Source organism: Dipteris shenzhenensis, chromosome 25 (genome assembly GCF_047967505.1).
Source record: "Dipteris shenzhenensis isolate YYH24624 ecotype China chromosome 25, Dip_SZ_1.0, whole genome shotgun sequence".
Taxonomy (NCBI): domain Eukaryota; kingdom Viridiplantae; phylum Streptophyta; class Polypodiopsida; order Gleicheniales; family Dipteridaceae; genus Dipteris; species Dipteris shenzhenensis.
In genome coordinates, this window is record NC_141620.1 from 34,798,316 (window position 1) to 34,823,644 (window position 25,329).

Consider the following 25,329-nt stretch of genomic DNA (forward strand, 5'->3'; position numbering starts at 1 on the left):
ATATCATCGAACGGATGAGATTCTACCACCTTATGGTAGTTAATGCTACAGAGATTGTGTGCTTTGGACCATTAGATCTAGAGAGATCTTCACCTCCTCTATCCGATCTTATCTTTATGAAGAGAGAACAAACCCAACAATATCTTCTATAGTCATCGATGAAGTCAAGTAGAACACTAAACCATTTATGAAGTCAAGTAGTACAATAAACCATTTATGTTGCGAGTCTATGCATAACCTCATGTATCTATATGTATCAAATCAAGGGTACCTCTTGCTCTAGAGGCGCTTCTTCCAAAGCTAGCTCTTGATTGTTTACCAAAGCAACATGCTTTGCAAACTTTTCCAAGAAATTGAAGTTTAGGAATGCCAATTGCCATATTTTAATTTCTTAATCGTAGCAATTTCTCACCATAGAATCGAAAGTGATTATAATTTTCTTGAGGTCTTTCCATGATCATACTTTATTTGTTAACATAGTAGACATCAAAGCACATATTGTGTAATGTCACACCTCCTCCTTGGGCAAAAAAATTTCCTTTAGACACTTTCCACGGTGGATGCAACCTCCCATCCTCTCCCCAAGTGAGTCTCGATAGCCTATCATCGAGCATGTTCTTCATCTTTGCTATGTATCAATATACTCTCTCCAAGGCGGATATTTCCAACGACGTGCTCCTTGTCTCAACAAGAAGATAGAGTAGGGAATAGTGGTTGTGACCCCCATGTATCTTCTTAGAAAGGTCTTTTGGATTTTCTCAATGTCATTCCAAGTGCTCTTGGAGATGCTCCTGCCCCACACCTCCACTTCTTGAAATATGACCCGTGTGACCTAGGAACCCCTCCATCCCCTCATACTGTGAAAAATCCATGAGCATTAACTCCAACTCATTTATACACAGTCAAAACAAAGTAGATGAGAGTGGCCCTCCTTGTTTGACTCCCATGTTACCAAGGAAGGGTTCCAACATTCTCTCCCTCATCTTAAGCTAAGATCTTACCTTCCCGTAGAATTTGCGAGCCACCGCCACTCATACTCGAGTATCCTAAGATTCTCCATTCATGTCCATATGCTTTTGTGAGGGATTGTGTAGAGGCCTTTTTAAAGGCAACAAAACAATAAAATAGTTATTTTCCATTGAGACAACTCGAGTACAAAATGGTAATAAGGTGATTAGTAGTGCTATGTTAGAGTCTAAATCTTGCTTGTTTAAGTGCTCTCTTTTCCATACACTCTATCCATTTGCTAAGCTTCAATTCTACTTTGGTGCTAAAGTGTTTTGCTTTTGCAAAGCACAATTATGGTTCTATACTTTGGAAGGTGGTGTGTCACCCCTTTGAAGTTATGTTGTAGCTTGTAGCATTGCTTGATTAGAGAGATCGCAAATCTATTGTGATGCTAAAATACCAAACCATTTCAACAATTCAAAACAATTGTGTATTGTATGTACTACCTTTCCACTTCCATTCATTTCATTCCTTCCATGATGGCTCCAAGTAAAAATGTATTCTTGTGTCAATCCAAGTTCTATCGCGTTTATAGAGACTTCAAGCATAGTGCAACACGTTTGAATTTGAACAAAACCCACATAGTATACTTTCTTCTTTGTATATGTCTCCTAGGTCCTTTCTTCTTTGTATATGTCTCAAAAATCTTTCGTGTCAATCCAAGTTCTATCACGTTTATAGAGACTTCAAGCATAGTGCAACACGTTTGAATTTGAACAAAACCCGCATAGTATACTTTCTTCTTTATATATGTCTCAAGAATCCCGCATAGTATCCTTCCTTCTTTGTATATGTCTCCTAGGATGGTCGACAAGTGTGTACATGCTTATGTTCTTGGGATGCTTTGAATTGTCACATGCTTATGTTCTTGGATGCTTTGAACTATACAAATGTTATTTGGGATGCTTCTCACCTCTTTTTCTTAGTCATGGAGTGATAGGTTCTACGAGCTTCATTTTGTGCCTTCCCTCCTGGTAACTTATTAAAGTCATGTTTGTCATTTATGCATTCCATATCAAACCTTTGGTTGTCATGAAAGGAGGCTTTCTTTTAAATCCAATTTTTGCTAACAATGAAGATTTTGAAACTGGTTAGGATAGCCTCTCGTATTATTGACAATCTTTCCTCCATATTTGCCTCTCAAAGTTGGACATCCAGTGTTTCAACCTAATCAGATGCATTCTTGTGGTTTAGCCTGAAGTAGGTGATTCCATGTGTTGCATCACTCATGCCTCTTCCATATTGCATGTCAATCGAATTCTAGAGGAAAATGTTCTAAGTTGATTGTAAGGGGTTCAACATCAAATGATGCAATCTATGACAAGACACCCTCATAATTAGGACATGGTTAGCCTCACTTTTTCCTCCTCCACATGTATTGCAAGTGGCTTCCCATGTACCTAGCCATGGTGTCACACCGTTCATCACTAGCATAGGTGTACTACCCGAAGTAATACATGTCAATAGCGCTATTTACATGTTTCCAATACATGCATTAAGGTCACCTAAGACTATCACGTCTCCTCAATTACTAAAACTAGCAATGTAGCTGCCCCAAGTCTGCATAGGGATCCGACTGGTCTAGGAGCAAGATTTTGTAGTAGTTGGAATCGTGTGGGATGTGGCACCCAACTACATAAGCTTGAGGTTCATGAGGATCGTATTTGACTAATCACATGATGTTCTATAGTGTCTTCTTCACTATGCACATTATCTCACCCCTTGGTTACCTTTAGATGGCTGCCAAGTGGAGCATTCATTGTAGCCTTCACTAGGATGTGGCATGCATCGTGTTCCCCTGTTTCTAGCAGGAAGTGCCACGTCTCCATATATGGCTAAACCTTTTATACTTTACCTTTTGCAGGCTTCATTCAGCTTCCTTCTTTCCTCTTGTTGCTTTGGTGTGTGGTTCTCACCAATGTAGCTTCAAAGACTTTTTTAAATTAATGATCCAGAAACACATCAACGGTTAAGGAAGGAGAGAGACTCGTCCACAACATCCTGCAGTCTTTAGTGCACACACAACCAAAACTCCCTTGTACAGATACGTCTCCTCTTTTCTCGAACATTCATGCTATGTTCCTTCTTCCCACAATTGCCTCTTCCTCTAGAATCCTCCTGCCCGTCACCTTATCCATTCAACTTTCTTTTTCCCCCCTTTCCATCACCCCTTAATTTTTTTACACCACCTAACCACTATTCGTCCCCATAAAAACATGATTGACTCCAACCCACACTTAATTACATTACCACAGCAGACACCCATTCTCAATTTTCCACTGGAAAGATAAAACCAGCAGCCAAAAGTTTACTTATTTCTTGCTTTATCACATCTGCCTAAATCACCCCCAACCTTTTGAGTTTTTGAACTACCAGCTTCGCATCAGGCTTCAACTAGCTTTATCATCACACTGTGCATCTGCCAGTAATCTGTGACAAAAAGCTGAGGAAAGTCATCAAGCATTTCTCGTTCTCAGAGGCTCTCAACGTCGATTTAACATTTTCTAATTTGCTGCCCTTCTTTCAGCCATTTTATCAGCATCCTCCAAGTGAGGTGCTAAGCAAAGTCAAGTCAAAGGCCAACACAGTTGAAGATCATTCTGATGTAGATTTCCGCAAGACCGAATCATAGTAGGATGTATCTTCGACTTCTTTCTTCTTTAGACCTTTCGGACCATCATGTAAATTATACTTCACCTTATTCGTACCACTTTTGTACCGTCTTCACTTGACGCAGTCATAGCCTCCCCATAATAATCAGGTATGCATTCCTATCCGAATTAGTTAGGAGCGGCTGGAACGTCACACATACTGTCCTTCCACTACGAGCTCCAAAATCTACGTTACCACAATCTATTCAACACCTCTCCCTCTGACCCAAGCCTCCATGTTCACCGCATGCCAGAGACTTTTTAAATTTAACAATCCAGAAACACATCAAGGGTGCAGGAAGGAGAGAGAGACTCATTCAGAACATCCTGCATTCCTTAGCGTGTGCACAGCCAAAACTCCCCTGTTATTCCCATGACTACTTCCTCTAGATTCCTACTGCCATCACCTTATTCATTTATCTTTCTTTTTTTCCTCTTTGCACACACCTTAATTTTTTAAGAGCACCTAACCAGCAAAAAATGCCTTGCAGGCATACCTGGCTCGAGCCAGAATGCTAGAATGTTTCCGTTCATCCAGATGGTACAGAAAATGCCTTTTTCTTTTCCTTCTCCAACCTCTTCCCCAGTCGGTGGCATGCCCCATACAGAGAGAGAGAGACAGAGACAGAGAGAGAGAGACTGTCCCCCTTTACTGTCTCATTCATAAATGTAGGGACATGTTTAAACCCTGTGAAACATACAACTAAACATCCAGGAACACACACACCTACCAGGATGTGCTTACATCTATCAAGTTTTCACAGGTATAGAGAAAGAGGTGAATCCTGATAATTTTCTTGGCATTTAATGTGAACATGGCATAGAAATTATTCTCTGATATTGAATGTGAAAAGCGAAACCTATTCCTATTCTGTTTCGTTGTAAGAATGAGAGTTTGCTATGAAAAACCAAAACCCTCAGAATTAGCTCATCCTGAGCATGTGACCCAACTTTTCACCAATATCCTGTTTCACCTTCATGGACACAGGTGGATCTCCAATGTAGATGTCAAAAAATGCCCCTGTTCAAAACCATTCAAGCAAATGAATAAAGTGCCTATTCTGCAATGTTGTGTAGGCACTGGTTAACAGAACCTCACTCTTTTTTGGGTTAATTAAAAAAACCTCTTTTTCAAATCAGTAACATTATCACTGATAACCTTGCTTACAAACATTTATCCATTATTCCAATCTAGCAGTGCGCCCAGAGAAAAAAAAGATCACAAAAACCATCTGGCTTGGAACACTTACTACAGAAATCATGACTGTGTATAGTTCCTATCAACTTGCCATCAACTGCACAAAAACACAAACGGCAATTGTTGAGTGTCCAGCAAATGTAATGCTCCTGATTCCAAAGAGAGCTTACTCTGAAAAACTTACTCTCTGTCCTAAGCTGACCACCAGGCAGCCACTGGAAATCAATAACAGTACCCTGAACTCACAAATAATCATGAAAGATTCAGTTGTCCTGACATCGCATTATGAAAATATGTCTACACAAATGACTTAATGGAACATCTGAGTGCTGAAAGGCAAAGCTCCAACATTCTGACCGTCTTCTTATTACAGATATTGCAAGGAGGGTGAAGGAGGGGAAAGGAGCACATTGCAATGGCAATTGCTAGACCTCCCCACCCACAAAATTTAAACCAAAAGAGAGGAGAAAAATCATAGAAAGAATGAAGGAAGCAGAACCATACTTGCAGACTTCACAGTGGAAATGCAAACATAAACACATAAAAACAGACATAGCCACAAGACAATTCAGAGAAAATGATTACAAAGCTAAAACAGTACCCGCGATAAGGATAGATTTTCTGAAAAGTAGGAGTTGAAAATGTCTAGCCCGTCATCACCTTCCTCGCCTTTTATCTGTAACAACATACACCAAACATTTATAAATTGTAGACCTTTCACACTCTAATGACTTTGCAATAGGAACTTGATGATAAAACCATCACAAACCATAGTTTATAGAAGAAGGTACCTTTTTCAGCCGATTTTTGAGAGAAGTGTCAAAAGCACTGCATTCATCCAATCATCACATTCAAATCCGTTAGCCAAGTTGTAAATACCTCGACATGTTCCAGGCAGTATGAAAAATCCTCTACTTAGTTGACACTGAAATCGATGTAAGACTGTCTATACGCTGTGGAGCACCAGCCCCAAGCACTGGGTAGACTGGAAAAGGGATTATGACGTGAGACAAGGTAAGTGAGGAGATGAGTAACGATATCAAAAAAATATTGCGACTGGGGGAAAAAATGACATGTTTCTTATACAAGTAAGAACCCCTGGTTTTTTCCTCCTTTTGTAAAACAGATCCATCTACCAAGTGTAAACAGTGTCAAAAGTCAGGCCACATGCAGTCACAACCTAAGACTCCAACAAAAAACCAAATTAAAAAAAAAACAAAAGAGTAATTCTTGACTTGGCTATGAAAAGCCACTCCAAAGAAAAGTATGTCATGCAATGCCTCGCTCAACTTTAGAGTATGCCATATGACACTCTCAGTCTAGGTCTTGTACTGCTTAAACTCACCCTGATGTTGGAGATATCATAGTCAAAGAGTGTGTTGCTGTGTAGTACTAGGTGATCTAGTACTAGTCTATGTGTGTGAGCTTTGTGTGAGTGCTACGTGTCATCATGGGACTTATCCCATATGCTCTAGGTGCTAGTGTGTGAGTGAGTAGCCTATATAAGGCTTGTACTTTACTTGTCATGATATACTTGATGAATGAATGAAAGCCTTTGTCATGTCTTCGTTTGAGCATCATTCCTGACACCCTAACCTTCTCTCTCTCTCTCTCTCTCTCTCTCTCTCTCTCTCCACCATGTTTCTAACATGGTATCAGAGCCAGCCTCCATAGCTTCCACGTCACCCTTGCCCTAACCCTAATTTGTCACCCTTGCCCTAACCCTAATTCTGCTTCAGCCCTTCTTCCTGCAGCCTGCAGCCGCCTCAGCCCTGCTCCATTTTTGCCCTGTTTTACCTCCTCCGTAGCTACTCCACCTCCGTTTTCTATCCTTGCAACCAGCCACCTTCATTCAAGCCCTCTTGGAGCTGTAGCTAGGCCTTTGGCTTCCTCTTTACTTGCCAGTCGGCACTTCCTGCAAGAGGCGCCTGCACGTGTGGCTCCCTAAGGACGTTTTTGAGCTCTCCATCGCCGAAATCAGGGTTTCTGAGCTGCTGCTGCATATCCGCCTTCAACAGAGTCACTTCCAAGCTATTTCCAGCGCTCCAGCATACAAATACCAGCCGACTTTCAGCTTGGTGATTTGCTGCAGCAATTAAGAGTACCTTGCTGAGCAGCCTTACAGATTTTGAGACCTACCTCGCACTTGGAGCATCTACAGCTACCGCCTTGTTGATTTCGGACCTGCTGTTGTGCTTTGGAACACCTACACTTCTGCTCCAGCACTTCGAACAGTTATAACGACCTCAACAGCTTCTCTTCTGGTTCAGTTCTACATCTCGGTGCATATTCCTGCTGTGTTTTCATTAGAGTTTGCATTTTAGAGCCTCATCAACCAGCTGCTGGAAACGTTTATTCATGCATTTCTTCAACTGCCTCGCATTTGTGAAGACTGCTGATCCATTTCAGAGCCCTAGACCAGCCCCTCTACTTGCTGATTCTTCATTTTAGCTTGCTGGCTCTTCATTTGCTGCTGTGAAATCTATTACCTCAGTTTGCTACTATGGAGCCTAGTTCTTGTGGTGAAGATTCATCAGCACCACTTGCATCTAGGGATGAGTGTCAAACACATCTCTTGATTAGTTCTCTATTTCGTATCACGGGAGTAGCACCATGTATAACCTCCCAGCCATATCTCGCTGAGGCTAACAAGCAGACAGAGATCTTCGTTCAAATTTTCTACGTGAATAATCTTCTTCTCTTCTCTCTCTAGCCTCAACAAGCCCCATTTCCCTAGATAGATCTAGATGCCACATGTCATCCATATAGGGCCTTCCTAATGCAACATTTCACCCCTCTCTTGGGATGAATTAAATTTCTTTGCCCCTAGGCACAACCTTTGCATTAGGCCCTTGGCCTTAGATCTACCTAGTCTGGTGCTATCAGCCCTCACCTAGGACCTTGACATTAAATCCCTCCCGATCATTTACATGAAGCGCAAACACATATATTACAGAGATAGATCCTTTAAGGGAAATGTCGACTGATTCTTCCGAGGTCATGCTACCTCGGCTAGAGCGTAACAATCCTTCCCTCTTCAGACATCAGCATCCTCGATGATAAAATCTGGGAACACTCTCCGCAACTGATATACGGATTCCCAGGTACCTCGGATAGAGGCTGACCATGCCATGCAACCAACACCGTGGGTATCTTCCGATTTCGTATTTGCATTGTTCCTCGGTCCAGGATTCTTGTTGGTTTGCGCCTTGCAATATCCTCTATCTCCTGAAACAAAACCACACCTTCGATTAGTGAGTCACCAGTATGTAAAAATTTCTTTAAGCGCGAAACATGAAAAACCGGATGCACCTTACACCCCTGTGGCAATTCTAATTTATAGGCTACACTGCCTATTCTCTTTAGAATTAACCACGGCCCACAGTATCGAGGTGATAACTTAGCACACTCTCCTGAAGTCAACGACTTCGAGTGCAAAGGAACTCTGAGAAAAACTTTTTCTCCTTCCTTAAATACCCTTATAGACCGGTTTTCATCCGCATACACCTTGGCTCTATCCATAGCCTGGTGGATATTAGCTCTCGCAAGTGCTAGCATCTCCCGCATCTGAACCACAAAGTTCGCGGCACTAGGCACTTTCTGAGGTACTCCAACTATAGTTGGATTTGCTGGTCTATAACCATAGTTTAGCTCAAACGGACTGAACCCGATAGAGGAATGTTTTCTATCATTGTAGGCAAACTCTAACAATGGCAACCACTTGTCCCACGTATGTTGCCTCAATGACACATATGCCCTCAGGATATCCTCTAAAGTCTGGTTGACTCTCTCCGTCTGACCATCCATTTCAGGATGATCCCCACTACTCATTCCCAACTCAGTCCTTAGTGTCTCAAATACCGCAGTCCAAAAATGACCGGTAAATCTGACATCTCTGTCTGACACTATGGATCTAGGCAATCCATGCAGACGAAATATATGTCTGATGAACAAATCCACTACTTGCGGGACACTAACAGACTCTCTAGTCGGAATGAAGTGAGCCATCTTGGTTAGACGATCAACCACCACAAGGATAGAATCATACCCTCCTTGTGTCGTAGGTAGCCCTACAATAAAGTCCATGGAAATGCTCTCCCACTTACTTAGTGGTATTTCCAAGGGCTGTAAAAGTCCGGGTGGCTTCACCCGTTCGGCCTTGCTTACCTGACACGAGAAACACCGTGTCACATATTCATGAATATGCTTTTTCATCTTTGGCCAAAAGAAATCTCGCTTCACGAGATCATGCGTCTTCTCGACCCCCGGATGTCCCGCACACGGGCTATCATGGCACTGTCGAATGACTCTCTACCTGAGATCATTCTGACTAGGTACTACAATCTTGCCATTTCTTTCTAGCATACCATCCCTTATGGTATATCTTGCATAAGTTTGGCCTTTTCTGGATGCCAGGTCATCCTTCTCACTTTCCCCGGGTTTTAACACATGAGCCTTAGGCCATAAGCTCTGGACAAACTCGTCCACCTTTTGAGTTTCTCTAATCTCGGTCATTAGAGCACTCTCTAATATCGTGAAACTCAGATTGTGCATAATGCGAGACAACGCATCAGCAACCTTATTGTCTTTTCCTCTTCAGTACCGAATCGTTAAATTAAACTCCTGCATGACCTCTGCCCACCTAGCTTGGCGGCCCCTCAAGTCAGGCTGTTTACAAAAATGTTTCAAAGTATCATGATCCACATCCACATAAAACTCTGAACCATACAAATAATGCCTCCATGTTTTCAAAGCATGGATAACAGCATACAACTCCAATTCATGAGTTGGCCAATTCCTTTGAGAGGGAGAAAGCTTCTTGCTTTCAAAGGCTACTGGCCTTCCCTCTTGAAGGAGAACTGCTCCTACCGCAATGCCACTAGCATCGGTTTCTAGGAACAACGGTTTCTGGGGATCAACTATTTTTAACACCGGCGGTCCTTTGACCACAGCTTATTTTATGGTGTTAAAACTTTCTTGTTGATTCTGTCCCCATATAAAAGGTACTTTATCTGAGGTCAGATCAGTCAATGGCGATACTATTCCGGAATATCCTTTGATATGCCTTCTATAAAACTGGACAAATCCCAAGAATGATCGCAACGCGGTCGAGGGATTGGCCAAGTTAGTATCGCAACCACTTTCTTCGGATCCATTTCTACCCCCTCTGGAGTAATTATGAATCCTAAATATTCAAGCCTAACCATACACAGTATAGTTTTCTTTTTATTTACATAAAGACTGGCTTTCCTCAAAGTACTGAACACTACTCTTAAGTGTTCACGATGCTCAGTAATACTTTTACTGAATATTAGGATATCGTCAATAAAATGTACTACGAACTTTCCGATATACAGACGTAGCAAATCGTTCATAAGCATGACGAAGGTCGCTGGAGCATTAGTAAGTCCGAAGGGCATTACCAAAAACTCATAATGACCAAACCTGCTTCTGAAAGCAGTTTTATGCACATCCTCGGCTCTAATCCAGATTTGATGGTAGCCGCACTTAAGATCTATCTTACTGAAAATCACGGCTCCATGTAATGCATCTAGCAAATCATCAATCCGAGCCATCGGATACCTGTGCTTAACAGTGATATTATTCAATGCTCTGTAATCTATACAGAGGCGAAACGTATCATCCTTTTTCTTCTTTAATATCATTGGCGAAGCAAAAGGTGAGAAACTTGGTTGAATCTGCCCCAACTTGAGGTATTCTTCCAGTTGTCTACGCACCTCTGCCTCTTCAGTAAAACTCATTCTATAGGGAGGTCTATTTACAGGTTCTGCCCCCAGGATCAGTTCAATCTTATGCTGAACTTTCCGCTTTGGAGGTAACCCATAAGGTAGTTCATCCCTAAAACAGTCAGAGAACTCCTCTGTTATAAGATTAGCCAGCTTGGCCATCTCACCACTTTGCGTAACATCAGTGCTAGCCCAAGAATCATCAACCGGCTCTACCGATGCTGTGCAAAGCAATAAAAACTCTACTTGAGCTTTTCGGATTTCCATCACGGAAACCAACGGTCCCTGAGGTATATCTTTCTCACCTCGCAAGACATAAAGCACATCATTCATCTTGAATTGATATACGTGCTTTTTCCAATCAATGGCTGGATTCTTCCTAGAATGCCACGCCATACCCAGAGCTATATCTGCATGAGCAAGCTTGGTCATTTCAAAATCAAGCTTCTCAGCATAGTCCTGAATACGAAGCTCCAACTGGGTAACCCTTTGGTCCCATACTTCAGTTGAACTTCCATCTGCCATCCTGACTGTATACGCATAGTCAGATGGACTTGTCTTTAATTTCAGCCTCTTCACGAGCTTGGAGTTAATCACATTGTGAGTTGACGCCGAGTCAAACAACACAATGACATCATGATTGGCCACTTGCCCTTTCATTTTAATTAACTCCGTATCATTAAAGGCTTATACCCCGTTGCTGCGGGCTTAGATAGGATGTTATCAGGTGCACTCGTCACTAGCTTAGCAACAGACACACATAACAAACAAGGTACTAACCTCTGAGAAGATCCCACTAGCTGAATCTGCATCTCTTCCGCTCTGGGACTTCCCTCCATCTCCACGTCGCACTCTGAGATCACCATCTCAGCCATCCGACGATCTTTATTACGTGGACAATGCTTCCACTGATGAGGCTGAAGGCAACCAAAACATAAGCCTTCTCTCCTCGCTTTTTTCCTTTGTTCTCGGTTCAAGGGAGACTTAGACCAAGCCCGGGCTGCCATTGGGGTTACTTTCCTTTTCACTCCAATGGTGGTACTTGGTTTAGGAGTTTCAGCCTGTCTCGCCTGCTTGGCTTGACCACTCGGCTGCGAACCACTCCCTCTACTAGCCCACTTCTTCTTAAACCCAGATTTCTTCGGATACCCATACTGGGTTCCGACCTGTGCAAACCCACTTGGCTTGCTGCCCTTGGCATCCTCATAGTTCAGGGCTACTGCAATAGATTCATCTAATGTAGTCACATATTTAGCCCGAACTTCCATTTTGATCTTGTCATTCAGTCCATAGATATAGTCTTTTAACTGGGTCTGTTATTTTCATGACACATTCCCTGAATTTGTCAGTGTACTCTGCCACTGACAGACTCCTCTGACGAAGATTTCTATAAGCATCCCAAGCTCGGGATTCTTCATCAGGTGGAAAAAGTGTTTCTTAAATTCAGCTTTAAACCCTTCCCAGGTGGTGGATGCTATACCATCCTTTTGTTGTTTAATCCACCACCGATCCGCTGCCTCACTAAACATGTGGGTGGCCTCACGGATCTTCTTGATGTCATTTCTGATTTCACAAATGGCGAACGCCTCGTCCCATTTGTGTAACCAGGTCTCAATGACATTGGAGCTACGATCGTTCATCCGACCAGAATACTTTTCCGGTCTGTAATTGGCAATATTTGGCACTTTAGCCTTCCTAGGCTCGACCGTATGGACACTAGACTCCGGTTCCATTGGAGTCTTTCCCTTCTCCTCTCGAGAAGGTCTGGCAGACATGCTATGTATCGCTCTCCTAAGCTCGGACTGCCCTGCATTGGCCTGTAATTGCTACGCTAACAACTGTTGCAAGGCATCCTCCAGCAATGCAATCCTGCCAGATAAAGTGTGAGCTACTGGGCGTGATCCCTGCTGGGTCGACCGGACTCCTGATTCACCAGGGTCCCTCCTGGAAGCTCCTTCTTCTGCTTCCATTCCGTTCAATGGGTGTTTTGTTTTTTTTTTTTTTTTTTTTAAAACACCACTAGAAACTGTATTTACAGGCTGACACAATTCAGTGTACTAACAGTCTGGCACAATTCCCTATACTAGGGAATTCCTGCAATCCCACATGCACACTGACTAGGCATTTGATATATGCATAACCCAAATAGCGCTTTTCCCTTTACTAGGGAAGCTCCTGCAACTAACTCTGACTGAAGCACACAGGCATATCCTCAAGCATAATCTGTCCTTGCTATAGCATCATAAACTGCGACCTCTGCTAAAACCACAAAAGTCTAATTGCTTCTGACAAAACAAGAATAACGAAAACCCAAAAGAGAAAATAGATAAAGTGCTCCCTGGAAACTCCCCGCAGCTTGCAGCCTGCACGTACGGCCTGCTCTCAGATCTTGATCGTCAACCTGTCGCCTGGCCTCATGGTCTCACAAGTCATCCGTAATCTCTGACTGTATATGCGCCAGGGAAGCAGTCGACAGCTATTACCAATAGCTCTCCACGGGCTTCTCTATGCACCAAATAGCCTTCAGCAAGGTCACCTCGACACAGCAGCGACACCTTCTACCAACGACCAGCGAGTTGCAGTCAGCCACGTAACATGTCGAAGGCGAATCGCTCCCACGAAACAGTCAACAAGCCTCTGCCCACGAACTCCTAGCGTCAACGGAGAAGACGACCAGATCCACTTCCGTTGAAAAAACGCACATGCATCATACGCCCACGCCGATCCTTGTCAACCTGCGCTCCAGCTTAGACGCCTGCGTGTCCATACCATCACCTTCCCTTGGGCTTCCTATTTATCTGGTCAGCCACCAAGTACCGATGTCAAAGAACCATCCAGAAACCTTTCGCTCCAACACAGCTTCACCGCCTGCGTGTCCCGCTCCTAATTCATGGACGTCGCAGGCTCCACCTGTACTCCAGACACAATTCAGAAGCCTCCGTCCGTCGTAGAAAACGTCCGAATTCATCGAATGCCCACATGGGATCTCCGTCAAGGTAGTCCACGCCAAACGATACGTAGGCCAATTGTCCGTCGTCACCACGTAGCACCAACAGTCAGTCCGTCGATTTGGCGCTTAGGTCGTTCGACGATCCCACTCTATCCTTCCATCCCCTTCGTAGCCTCGGCTCTGATATCAATTGTCAAACACATCTCTTGATTAGTTCTCTATTTCGTATCACGGGAGTAGCACCATGTATAACCTCCCAGCCATATCTCGCTGAGGCTAACAAGCAGACAGAGATCTTCGTTCAAATTTTCTACGTGAATAATCTTCTTCTCTTCTCTCTCTAGCCTCATCCCATATGCACTAGGTGCTAGTATGTGAGTGAGTAGCCTATATAAGGCTTGTACTTCACTTGTCATGATATACTTGATGAATGAATGAAAGCCTTTGTCATGTCTTCATTTGAGCATCATTTCCTCACACCCTAACCTCTCTCTCTCTCTCTCTCTCTCTCTCTCTCCACCATGTTTATAACACCTGACATCAAGACCCAAAGGCCATAGAGAGAGTGCATGAGGGTTTGCAAATGGTGGAAGAAAGAGTCTGTAATATGTCAATGTGTGGCCACCAAACACTTGAAGGCTACCAAGTGGCAAGAGTCCAATACACACACGTAAGCACACTTGTGTACAAATGTGGAGACAACGTGAGGAGTGGAGCATCTCTCGAGTTATTCATTGACCCAATTAAGAGCATCTAATCCTCATGCAATACAAACCCAGATGTGGACGTGAGGAGGGAGAGGAGAAGGTTCTCGGTGGCTCTCACAGGAGCCAAGGCTTCAGCCCCATCCAATGTGGCACCTTGACACAATGTGCCCAATCAAGACACATACTTTGGATGTGATGCATGAAACTGATTGGCTGCCATAGAGCAAGTGAGATGATGAGTGAATGTCTATGAGACAAGTGGCAAGGCCACTAACTGTACACATGGCCCTGGTATGGATCCATCCTCCTCATGATGTAACCTCATGTTGGGCGGGCTCACACAAAGAAGCCCTCACTCATACTATGCATCAAGAGATGTCAAACTCTAACACCCCATCTCAGCTTTTGGATGTTGGATCGACCTGAGTGAGCTGGAATGTTCTCCAAGCAACTGCTGCAGTAGAGGCTTCGTAAATAGGTCTGCCGCATTGTCCTTCGTCGCATAGATTCTAGAAGGTCAACAAGTATCTTCCCATCAAGTATCTTCTTGAGAAAAAAGTGATATTGGATCTCAATATGCTCACTCTGAGCGTGGAACACTAGATTCGTGGGATCTCCCCATTAAGTATCTTCTTGAAAACAAAGTGATATTGGATCTCAATATGCTTATTCCAAGAGTGGAACACTAGATTTCTTGCAATTACTATGCAGCTCTGGTTGTCGCACTTGATTGATGGTCGGATTGCGGTATGGAAACCCTACTTCGCCAAGCAATCTCCAAAGCCACACCACTTCATAGGCACCAATTCATAGGTACCTGAACATGCGGCCCTATATTCAGCCTCTGTTTGTGAAAAGGCCACTATGGGTTGCTCCTTACTACTACACGTGATCACTGCTGATCCGAGGGTGAAGTAGTAGCTAGTCGTCAATCTCCGTGTATACAGAACTCCCCTCAATCGTAGACGCTCCATCCCTATAACTGGACCTTGGTCTTGATCCCTAAACTTGCCACAAAGAACAATCCGAAGTCCAATGTACCCTAAAGATGCCTCATCTCTGCATCCCAGTGGGTCTATAGTGGTACCTACATGAAGGAGCTCAATAGCCGCACATGGAAGCTGAGATCCACTTGGATGTTTAGAAGCCAGGTCAATTCTCTAATCAACTTCCGGCAATGCTGTGTTCACCCAATCACCGGATCATGCTAAGACAACTTGGTGTTCGGATCCATGGGAGAGGAAATGGGCTTACAATTTTGCATATCGAAGACCTCCAGCAACTCATGGACGTACTGATGCTGCTACGAGACAAAGAACCCCTCTTCATCTACCAGATCTCCAAGCTGAGGGAGAAATGCAGCAATCCTAGATCCACTCATCTCAAACTTTGTCAATAGGGCGACCTTTGTCTCGCCTATGTGGACCACATGGCTCCTTGTCAAGATGAGATCGTCGACGTAGAGGATTTTGAGGGTCACAAGAAACTTCTCACAGAAGATAAACAGGTTCATATTTACTATGGACCTCCGAAATCCCTTGCATATTACGAAGAATGCATCGATCATATGGTTCCATGCCCGTAGTGCTTGTTTTATACAACGCCCTACGCAACCTGTAGACCATCCCTACTGAGTTTGGAACTTCAAAGCCGGGTGGTTTCTCCACATAAACCTCCTCCTTCATGTCTACATTGAGGAAGGCTGATTTCACATCCATCTCAAAGATTGGCCCCTGCTGGTGAGAAGCGACCGCCAACAGTGTCCTCATTGTGGACATCCGTGTGGTGGCAACAAAGGTATCTTCATAGTCAATCCCAGAGTCTTGTGTGTACCCTTTAGCCACAAGTCTAGCTTCATGCTTGTCCAGAGCCCCAACCGACATGTACTTAGTCTTGTAGACCCCACTTGATTACCCATCTCGCAAAGGCCGGTAGACCAGCTCCAGGTCTCGTTCTTCCCAATAGACTCCAGCTCAACCTCCATGGCTCTCTTTCATGTCTCTTGAGAGAGCACTTCCTTGACCAAGGTTGCCTTACCCTGCATGATGCGAGACATCAAGGCATAGTTAACTTGTAAGGGTGAAGCTTCAAAACCATTTCCTTGCTATGGCATGATCTACGGGGGACCGTCCTCTAGAATCTTTCAAGGTTTCAGTCAAACCATCTTGGTATCCTCTGAGAACTAAAAGCCCCCTCATCCTATAGGTGCTCCTCCTCAACTTCAGAATCAGATTCCATTACAACATCTAGATCTGGTTCAGGTCCCTGCTCTATCTCAGGAATGGGAACAATGGCCCGGTCTTCATAGTCTCCGTGCTCTCCAAGAATTGGTGGCTGATCTATAAGTGAGGATGGTCTCTACACACACACACACACACACGCTCATCAAATATGACATCCCGGTTGACCACAATGTTTCTCTGAACTGGATCATACAATCTGTATCCTATTGTATCCAACAAAGACCATCTTGTGGGATTTTGCATGCATCCTCCCCCTCTGCTTCTTGGAAATATGGACGTACGCATCACACCCAAACACCCCGACATGAGACACATCAGGCTTACAACCAAAATATGCCTCAAATGGAGTTACCTTAGGAACTGCGGCTGTTGGAGATCAGTTGACAATATGGACAGCCTCTCAAAACCATAGAAAAGCCAATAGACGCACGTGAGTCTGCTGAAGTCATAGCAGCATGAAGTAAAGTGATCCCCCTAGAGTCGGGACCTACATATAACCACAGAGATCCGTGTGTATCATCTATAGGGTTTCGAGGCCCACCAGTCAGCCTGCTTTGAAAAGGCTTCTATATGTTGTTTCCCTCAAATAAATGAACTGCATTGTCCTTGCTTGCTGCCCGCATCCAGCAAACTAAACCATCTGGTCTTCATGATGACTTATATATCTAGAGCACGACTTGCGCGAGGGCAAGGAGCTCTAGCTCGACTAGAGACACTATGCTTTCATGCACACTTCCAGGACCCCCCAACGAAGGGATGGCTATTTGACACATTAGTGAGACCGACTGCCATGTATGCAACACCCTTCTGGGGGGGTGACCTATCAATGACTAAGTGGTGGCGTTTCGACGGGTTGCAGGTGATGATGGGATCCAGGATGATTCAAAGCAAACCCTCTGTCCCCCACCAGCATCATATAGGCAAAGTTCAGCATGACACTGCCCTAGGTTGATGCCATCTTCTAGATGGTCACTTATCTCCACAAGGTCCAAGCCTTACCTAGAGGGAGACTACCGAGATTAGCACTAAGAGACATCTATACGCCTAGCTGAGAGGGGGATTAGCATGTCTTGGTACTGTTGGGGTAAAGGCACATTGCCTACCCTTAATTAAAGAATTAAAGATAGGACACCTATGACTGTCTTAAGACAGTCATAGGGTAAACCTAATCCTAATAAAATATAAGTGAGTTTGTGGTGTGGCTCACTTATCACTTCACACCCACACACTAGTGTGTCTCTCTCTGACTCTCACTCTCTTGCTCCCTTTCTCCACTTTTCCCCCTCTCAACTGGTATCAGAGCCATCGAGCTTTCTCTCCCTCTACCTCATCCTCATCCAAACCGTACGGACGTACGGACAGTTCCGTACTGCCGTACGTCGTCCGTACGACTGTACGGACCAGGGCGCAGAGCCGTACGGCGGCGCGTTTTAAAGGGGATACGGTGGTCGCGGGTGTGTGCATCGCAGGCGGCGCAATTTGTCACGGGCGATTTCGTACGGCAGCTGCAAGGCGTGGTCGCGGGCGCATTTCGGCGCATTTCGTACAACAGCTGCACCTTTTGCAGGTCTTTGAGCATTTGGTGACATTTGTTGCAGGTCACATTCTTTGTACGCACTTTGAAAATCTCAGTTGAGCCACGCTTGGTCAGGGCGCATCGAGTTTACTCGGTCCCTAACTGCCCATCGTTGACAGTGCTCAAAAGATTTTCTTCTTGGTGTCTGTACGTTGTGAGTTGTGTTGTTACTGAGTACACAGGGGCAGCCTATGCATTACACATTGTCAGGTACAAGTGTCAGAGAGATTTCATATTGCATGCTACCTCAGTGTTGAGGTGTTCTCCACTTGATTCAGGTGTCAGATCAAGGAGCTTTTGCCCAGACTTTGTTTGATAGCACTTGGGTTACCAACAGAGATCTTCAGATGCATTTTCTCCCCTTGGTATAAGGGTGATTGCTTGGGATTTATCCCATTTACTGTTGCAGGTTTTGTGACAGGCTGGAGGGTCATTTACTGTTTTTTTTTGGGGTGTTTGTCAAGTGGTTTCTGCAATTTGAGTCAGTGATATACCTCATCTGAGGTGGGAGAAGTGATCAGTACAGTCAGTACAGCAGTGTTTACAGCAGTCTGAGTGGTTTTGTCAGATAATTATGCACTGTTAAGCTCTTGTTGAGCAGCAGCAGCAGTCTGAAATTACTGTTTTTATGCCTCTTTGAGCTCAGAACAGTTTGTCAGAAGGTACAGTATTTGCAGGGACATTTACTGTTTTGCTGCAGATTTTACTGACAGTAAAAACAGCACCTTTGAGAGTGCTTCTGGCTCTTGAATAGAGCAGGCTTTTCTGAGAAATCAGAACTTTTATTCAGTCTTTTTTTTACTTCCAGGGAGTCAGGTACTTTCCTCATCTGATATGGCATCAGGAGGAGGTGATTCTTCAATTCTGAACATAAAGAAACTGGAAGGAGCACATAACTATGCATTATGGGCAGAACAGTGCTTGAATGTCCTTCTGTTAAAGAAGATTGCTAAGCCCATAAGGGTAAAGGGTGTCAAGCCATCTGATATGGCAGCTGATGACTGGGAAGAGCTTGATTTGTCCGCGAGGGCAGCTATCATGCTTACTATTTCAGACACTCTTGTGTTCAATGTACAGGCTGAAAAGACCTCTTACGGTCTATGGCAAAGACTAGAAGAATTATATGCCCAAAAGAGCTCAGCCAGTAAGGTTTATTGGCTGAAGAAGCTGGTTGATCTTCGCATGAAGGAAGGTACAGCTATGACCTCACACTTGAGTGAGTTCAATGCTATCTTTACACAGCTGATTGCACAGGGGTTGAACCTTGATGAGGAGTTCAAGGCTACTTTCTTGTTGTGTACTCTTCCTGAGAGTTGGGACACTTTCAAGACCACCCTGTCAAACTCAAATGCCACTCTTATTTATGCTGATGTAGAGAGCTCTCTTCTTATGGAGGAGATGAGCAGGAAGAATAATGCGGGCAGCAAGTCTTCAAATGCTTTGCAGGTACAGGACAGAGGCAGGACTCAGCAGAAGGGGAGATCTGCTAGTAAGTCCAAATCCCGTAGTCAGTCCCGTGGCAAAAAGGACATTGAATGCTTTTATTGTGGCAAGAAGGGACATGTGAAGTCGAAGTGCTTCAAGTTCATACGGGATCAGAAAGCCAAGAAGGCTGAAACAAAGGATGCAGGAAATGCAAGCAAAGGCAAAGGCAAGGCCAAGGCAGATGACTTGGATGCAGTGAATGTTGCAGCAGAGGACAGTGACAGTGACATACATGATGTTTTATGCTCTTCTGCTGTAATAGCACATGCTTTGGTTATTGATGGCCATGACATGCACACCTAGCTCTTGGATTCAGGTGCTTCTTTTCATGTTACACCTCATAGGGAGTGGTTTACTTCCTACACAGGTACTCATGGAGTTGTTCATCTTGGGAACAACTATGCATGTCAAATTGCAGGGATTGGCAGTATACAGATAGTATTTCCTGATGGACAGTCATTTATGCTTGATGGTGTTCGCCATGTGCCGCAAATCAAGAAAAATCTGATTAGCACTGGCTTATTAGATGACAGTGGTTACCACACCACATTTGGGGATTCCAAATGGGTGATTACTGATGGCCAGACTGTAGTGGCTGAGGGTTTTAAGAGTGACACCTTGTACCCTCTTTATGTTTCCAGTGTGGGTAATCATGTTGTTGCCATAACCGAGCTGCCAAAGGTTTCATTGTGGCATAGCCGGTTAGGACACATGTCTGTTAAAGGAATGCAAGAATTGTCACGTTTGGGTTATCTGCCGTCTCTCTCTTTTTCAGATTTGCCTACTTGTGATCATTGTATTTTTGGCAAGCATTCTATGACTCCTCATAAGAGGAGAACTCCCCAGAATAGAGCACCACTTGATCTAGTGCACACTGATTTGTGTGAGATGCCACAGTTATCACTAGGGGGTGCCAAATATTTTATTACTTTCATTGATGATGCCACACGTAAGGTGTGGGTCTATTTCTTGAAGCATAAGGGAGATGCCCTAGATGCTTTCAAGAGGTTTGTCGCTCAGGTTGAAAATCGGACAGGTCGTAGGCTGAAATGCCTCAGATCCGATAATGGGGGTGAGTATGTGTCACATGCTTTTGTGCAGTTTTGCCAAGCTAAGGGCATTAAACAGGAACTCACAGCCCCTCATAATGCATCTCAAAATGGTGCAAGTGAGCGGATGAATCGAACTATTCAGGAGAAGGTTCGATGTATGTTGTCTTATGCTGCATTACCCCATGGCTTTTGGGCAGAAGCCGTGCAAACAGCAGTTCACATTATTAACAGGTCACCAAATAAGGCTTTGGAGTTGAAAGTGCCAGAGGAGGTGTGGTCTGGCAAGCCACCCTCATATAAGCACTTACGGGTATTTGGCTGCGAGTGCTTTGCTCATGTACGCAAAGATCTCCGCACCAAACTAGATCCAAAGTCTATCAGATGCATCTTTATGGGATATGGTGACGAAGGTGAAATGGGGTACAGGTTATGGGATCCCGTTAAACGGAAGATTATACGCAGCAATGATGTCATCTTTAAAGAAGATAGTGTACACAAGGAACCCGTGCAACCTGTGGAATACAGGAGGGTTATTTATGATGATGTTGGACAGCAAAGAATGCCCATTTATATGCAGCAGCAGCCTGCTGCAGATCACCCTGTTCAAGAGGGTATACAGGCTGAAAATCAGCCAGATAATTTTGCCAATGATGCACCACTGGATGTGCCAACAGATGGGGCTGTAGAACAGCCAGATATGGTGGTACAGCCACCCGTCATGCATGAAGAACAGGCTGGACAGCAGCCTAATCCGGAACATTTTGTGAGGAGGAGCACCCGTGCACAACGGCCTCCTGCCAGGTTTGTTCCAGGAGCCAATAATGTGGCTGATTTTATTATGCTGACAGATTGTGGTGAGCCTTCCAGCTTCAAGGAAGCTATGGGAAGAACAGAGAAAAAGAAGTGGGAGAAAGCCATGCAGTCAGAAATGGACTCCCTACTTCAGAATGATACATGGGACTTGGTGCAGTTACCTGCAGGCAGAAAGGTTTTGCCATGCAAGTGGGTTTACAAAGTCAAAGTGGATTCAAATGCTTTACCTCGGTATAAGGCCAGATTGGTTGCCAAGGGATTTAAGCAGGAGAAGGGCATTGACTTTGATGAAATTTTTTCACCTGTAGTCAAGATGACTACTTTGAGAGCAGTGTTAGCTCTTGTTGCTCATGATGACATGGATTTATGTCAGATGGATGTGAAGACAGCTTTTCTTCACGGAGATCTTCATGATGAAATCTATATGAGTCAGCCAGAGGGATATGCTGTTAATGGGAAAGAACAGCTTGTGTGTAAGCTCAAGAGGAGCTTGTATGGACTCAAGCAGGCACCAAGGGAATGGTACAAAAAGTTTGATGCCTTCACCTGTAGTCAAGATGACTACTTTGAGAGCAGTGTTAGCTCTTGTTGCTCATGATGACATGGATTTATGTCAGATGGATGTGAAGACAGCTTTTCTTCACGGAGATCTTCATGATGAAATCTATATGAGTCAGCCAGAGGGATATGCTGTTAATGGGAAAGAACAGCTTGTGTGTAAGCTCAAGAGGAGCTTGTATGGACTCAAGCAGGCACCAAGGGAATGGTACAAAAAGTTTGATGCCTTCATGCAGTCCCAAGGGTATCATCGGTGTGAGACCGATCATTGCTTGTACACCAAACGGGCAAAGGATGGCAGTTTGATGCTACTCATTCTATATGTGGATGACATGCTTATTGCCAGTAAATCTCAGCATGAGATTAGTGCTTTGAAGAAACAACTGCATAAGTCTTTTGACATGAAAGACTTGGGTGATGCAAATCATATTCTTGGCATGCGTATTACTCGTGACAGGTCCAAGGGACTTTTGTTTCTGTCACAGAAAGAGTACATTGACAAAGTACTGCAGAGGTTTAAAATGGAGGGGGGGAAGTCCATTAGTACCCCGTTGCCTCCACATTTAAAACTCAGCAGTAAGGACAGCCCCAGATCAGATGATGATAAGGCTGAAATGGCCAAGATTCCGTATGCATCTGCAGTTGGATCTTTGATGTATGCCATGGTTGCCACTCGTCCGGATATTGCTTTTGCGGTGGGAGTCATCAGCAGGTATATGGCAAATCCAGGCAAGCGGCATTGGGAAGCAGTGAAAGGTGTCTTGAGGTATCTCAAAGGTACCAACGACTTGTGCATATGCTATGGTAGGCAGGATGCATTGGTGCATGGTTTTACAGATTCAGACTATGCAGGGAATGCCGATAACCGGAAGTCTACTACCGGTTATATTTTCACTTTTGCAGGAGGTGCTATATCATGGGTGTCTCGGTTGCAGAAATGCGTTGCACTGTCAACCACAGAAGCTGAATATGTTGCAGCCACTGAGGCTTGCAAGGAGGCAATATGGCTTACTCGGCTGGTGGAAGATTTGGGCATTACAGGAGATATGCCAGTTTTGCATTGTGATAGTCAGAGTGCTATCATGTTGGCAAAGAATCCGGTCTTTCATCAGAAGACCAAGCACATAGAAGTGAAATATCATTTCATCAGGGAGGTACTGGAAGACAAGCGTCTTGAGCTTGTGAAAGTACATACTGATGATAATCCTGCAGATTTGCTCACTAAGAGCTTGCCTACAGAGCGGTTTGCACATTGCCGCCACATCATGGGATTAGGATGAGACCATTCTTACTTTATGGTCTTGTATACAGTAACTGTATATTGCTGTATTTTTATTCTTTTCTCCCCTTTAGGCACATTGGCCTTTAGGTGGGAGGTTGTTGGGGTAAAGGCACATTGCCTACCCTTAATTAAAGAATTAAAGATAGGACACCTATGACTGTCTTAAGACAGTCATAGGGTAAACCTAATCCTAATAAAATATAAGTGAGTTTGTGGTGTGGCTCACTTATCACTTCACACCCACACACTAGTGTGTCTCTCTCTGACTCTCACTCTCTTGCTCCCTTTCTCCACTTTTCCCCCTCTCAGGTACGCACGCATATCCAAATGGCTTCACAACCAAGACATCCAAATGGACCGTCTCCCCCCCTTTTAGTACAGCTTAGATGCTCCTAATTCAACGAGATTAGATCAACCATATCATACAGTTGGACCTACTCCAGCTGTACACATCGCGGACTTGGGGGGAGGGGGAGCGGGGGGGAACCTACCAAGATCTTATTCTACCGTGATCATTTCCTCAAAGGATCGGTGGATGGAGTGATTATCAAACCCCAGTACTTGGAGGACACACAAGTCTCACATGCCTTTAGGATCGCCATCAAACAGATGCCGGTCTCATCCCATCAATTGAGGATTGAGAAAGGGAGAGCCATAGACACATCCAGAGAGCAAACGAATCTGTAGACTATGCACCTTGGATGAGGTGGAGACAAAGGAGCACTTCATGTGTACTTGCCATGTATACTATGAGGTCTAAGGATGATACCATTGCTTATTTCAAGAGGGACACAGGTTTGGGCCTCTCCCCCACTGGTATTGTCCCATCAATTGAGGATTGAGACCACACGCACACCTAGAGAGCAACGGATCTGTAGACTATCCAGATTGGATGAGGTGGAGATACAAGAGCACTTGATGTGTACTTGCCCTATATACTATGAGATCCGAGAATGATACCATTCCTTATTTCAAGAGGGACATAGGTTTGGGCCTCTATCGCAATTGAGTCATTTTTAGGACCAAGGCTACGTTGGTCTCTATTTGATGGAGATGCAATGACATAGAGAAACCTTGATGCGCCACATCAGAGAGCAAGAGGAGACAATGATACCTGCGACAAGCTAGATCGAGCCCAGCGACACGTTACAGATTTTTACACTTTTGAGGCTGCCCCTAGACATAGCGGAGTTGAGGAGGAGGAGATAGCTGACATGGGGGCTGAATGGGTTAGTGGGATGAGACGGCAACAAGCACATGGGTCATATATATGCATTTCCAAACCGTGCAACTGATATCCGATGGGTAAGATTCTTTGCATAGGCTTAAACTAAGTAATTTTAAGGCCTGTGAAAAGTATCGTACCCATCGAAGACATGCACATGGGCTAAAAGTACACCGATGCATATTTTTCAACACTCATGCATGATGCATGGTAAGAAATATGCAACCAAAGATGTAGAGACGGACCAGGGCACGCACGATGGAGGTCCAACCCATCACAGCCATATTCGGGGGGATCGCCCAGTCAGAGCGGTCACTATCAACATGGCCCGCCATATAAAGAGATCACGGAGACCACACCCCCACTACCAAGACAGACGACCCGGCAGAAACAGATACGAGTTATTTTCGCAGCTCATAGGAGACCCACCCTAGCACCGGGCTATGTATTTTGATCTTGAGTCTGAGTACTAGTTTTTGTTGCATTTGTTTTAGCTTAGTGCTTAGTATTGTGCAAAGGGCCTTAGCCCCTTGCTTCAACCCACAATGGCTTGTATGGGTTACTTTTTATGATTGTATTGTCTCAAAGGCCCGCAAGGTCTCCAGAAGATGTTAATACATCTTTCTTTCTCTCTCTCTCTTTGTGTAGATGGGTCATGCTCCAAAGGAAAAGCTATCATAAGCACTAACATATGAGTGAAACAAGGCGGCCCCTCTCACCAAATCTTTTTGGCCTCTTTATCGATGAACTAGAAGACTGGTAAGAACTCACAGCTAAGAGGGAGTCCACATTGCAGAATATGCTCTATTAATGATCATTTATGTGGATGATGTG

General features: G+C 44.3%; 1 protein-coding gene across 1 annotated transcript in view; it reads right to left on the reverse strand.

The window, feature by feature from the left end:
- Positions 1–4,037: 4,037 nt before the first annotated feature.
- LOC147885798 (fatty-acid-binding protein 2-like) overlaps positions 4,038–25,329 on the reverse strand; it is a 48,962-nt gene continuing 27,670 nt past the window's right edge. Inside the window, exons 7-11 of the mRNA XM_087397014.1 lie at positions 5,649–5,685; positions 5,459–5,533; positions 5,042–5,093; positions 4,910–4,954; positions 4,038–4,680 (exon numbers count right to left, since the gene is read on the reverse strand). Of these exons, the coding sequence (XP_087253140.1) occupies positions 4,583–4,680; positions 4,910–4,954; positions 5,042–5,093; positions 5,459–5,533; positions 5,649–5,685 (307 nt within the window). The 3' untranslated portion in view covers positions 4,038–4,582. The remainder of the gene's footprint in view (positions 4,681–4,909; positions 4,955–5,041; positions 5,094–5,458; positions 5,534–5,648; positions 5,686–25,329) is intronic.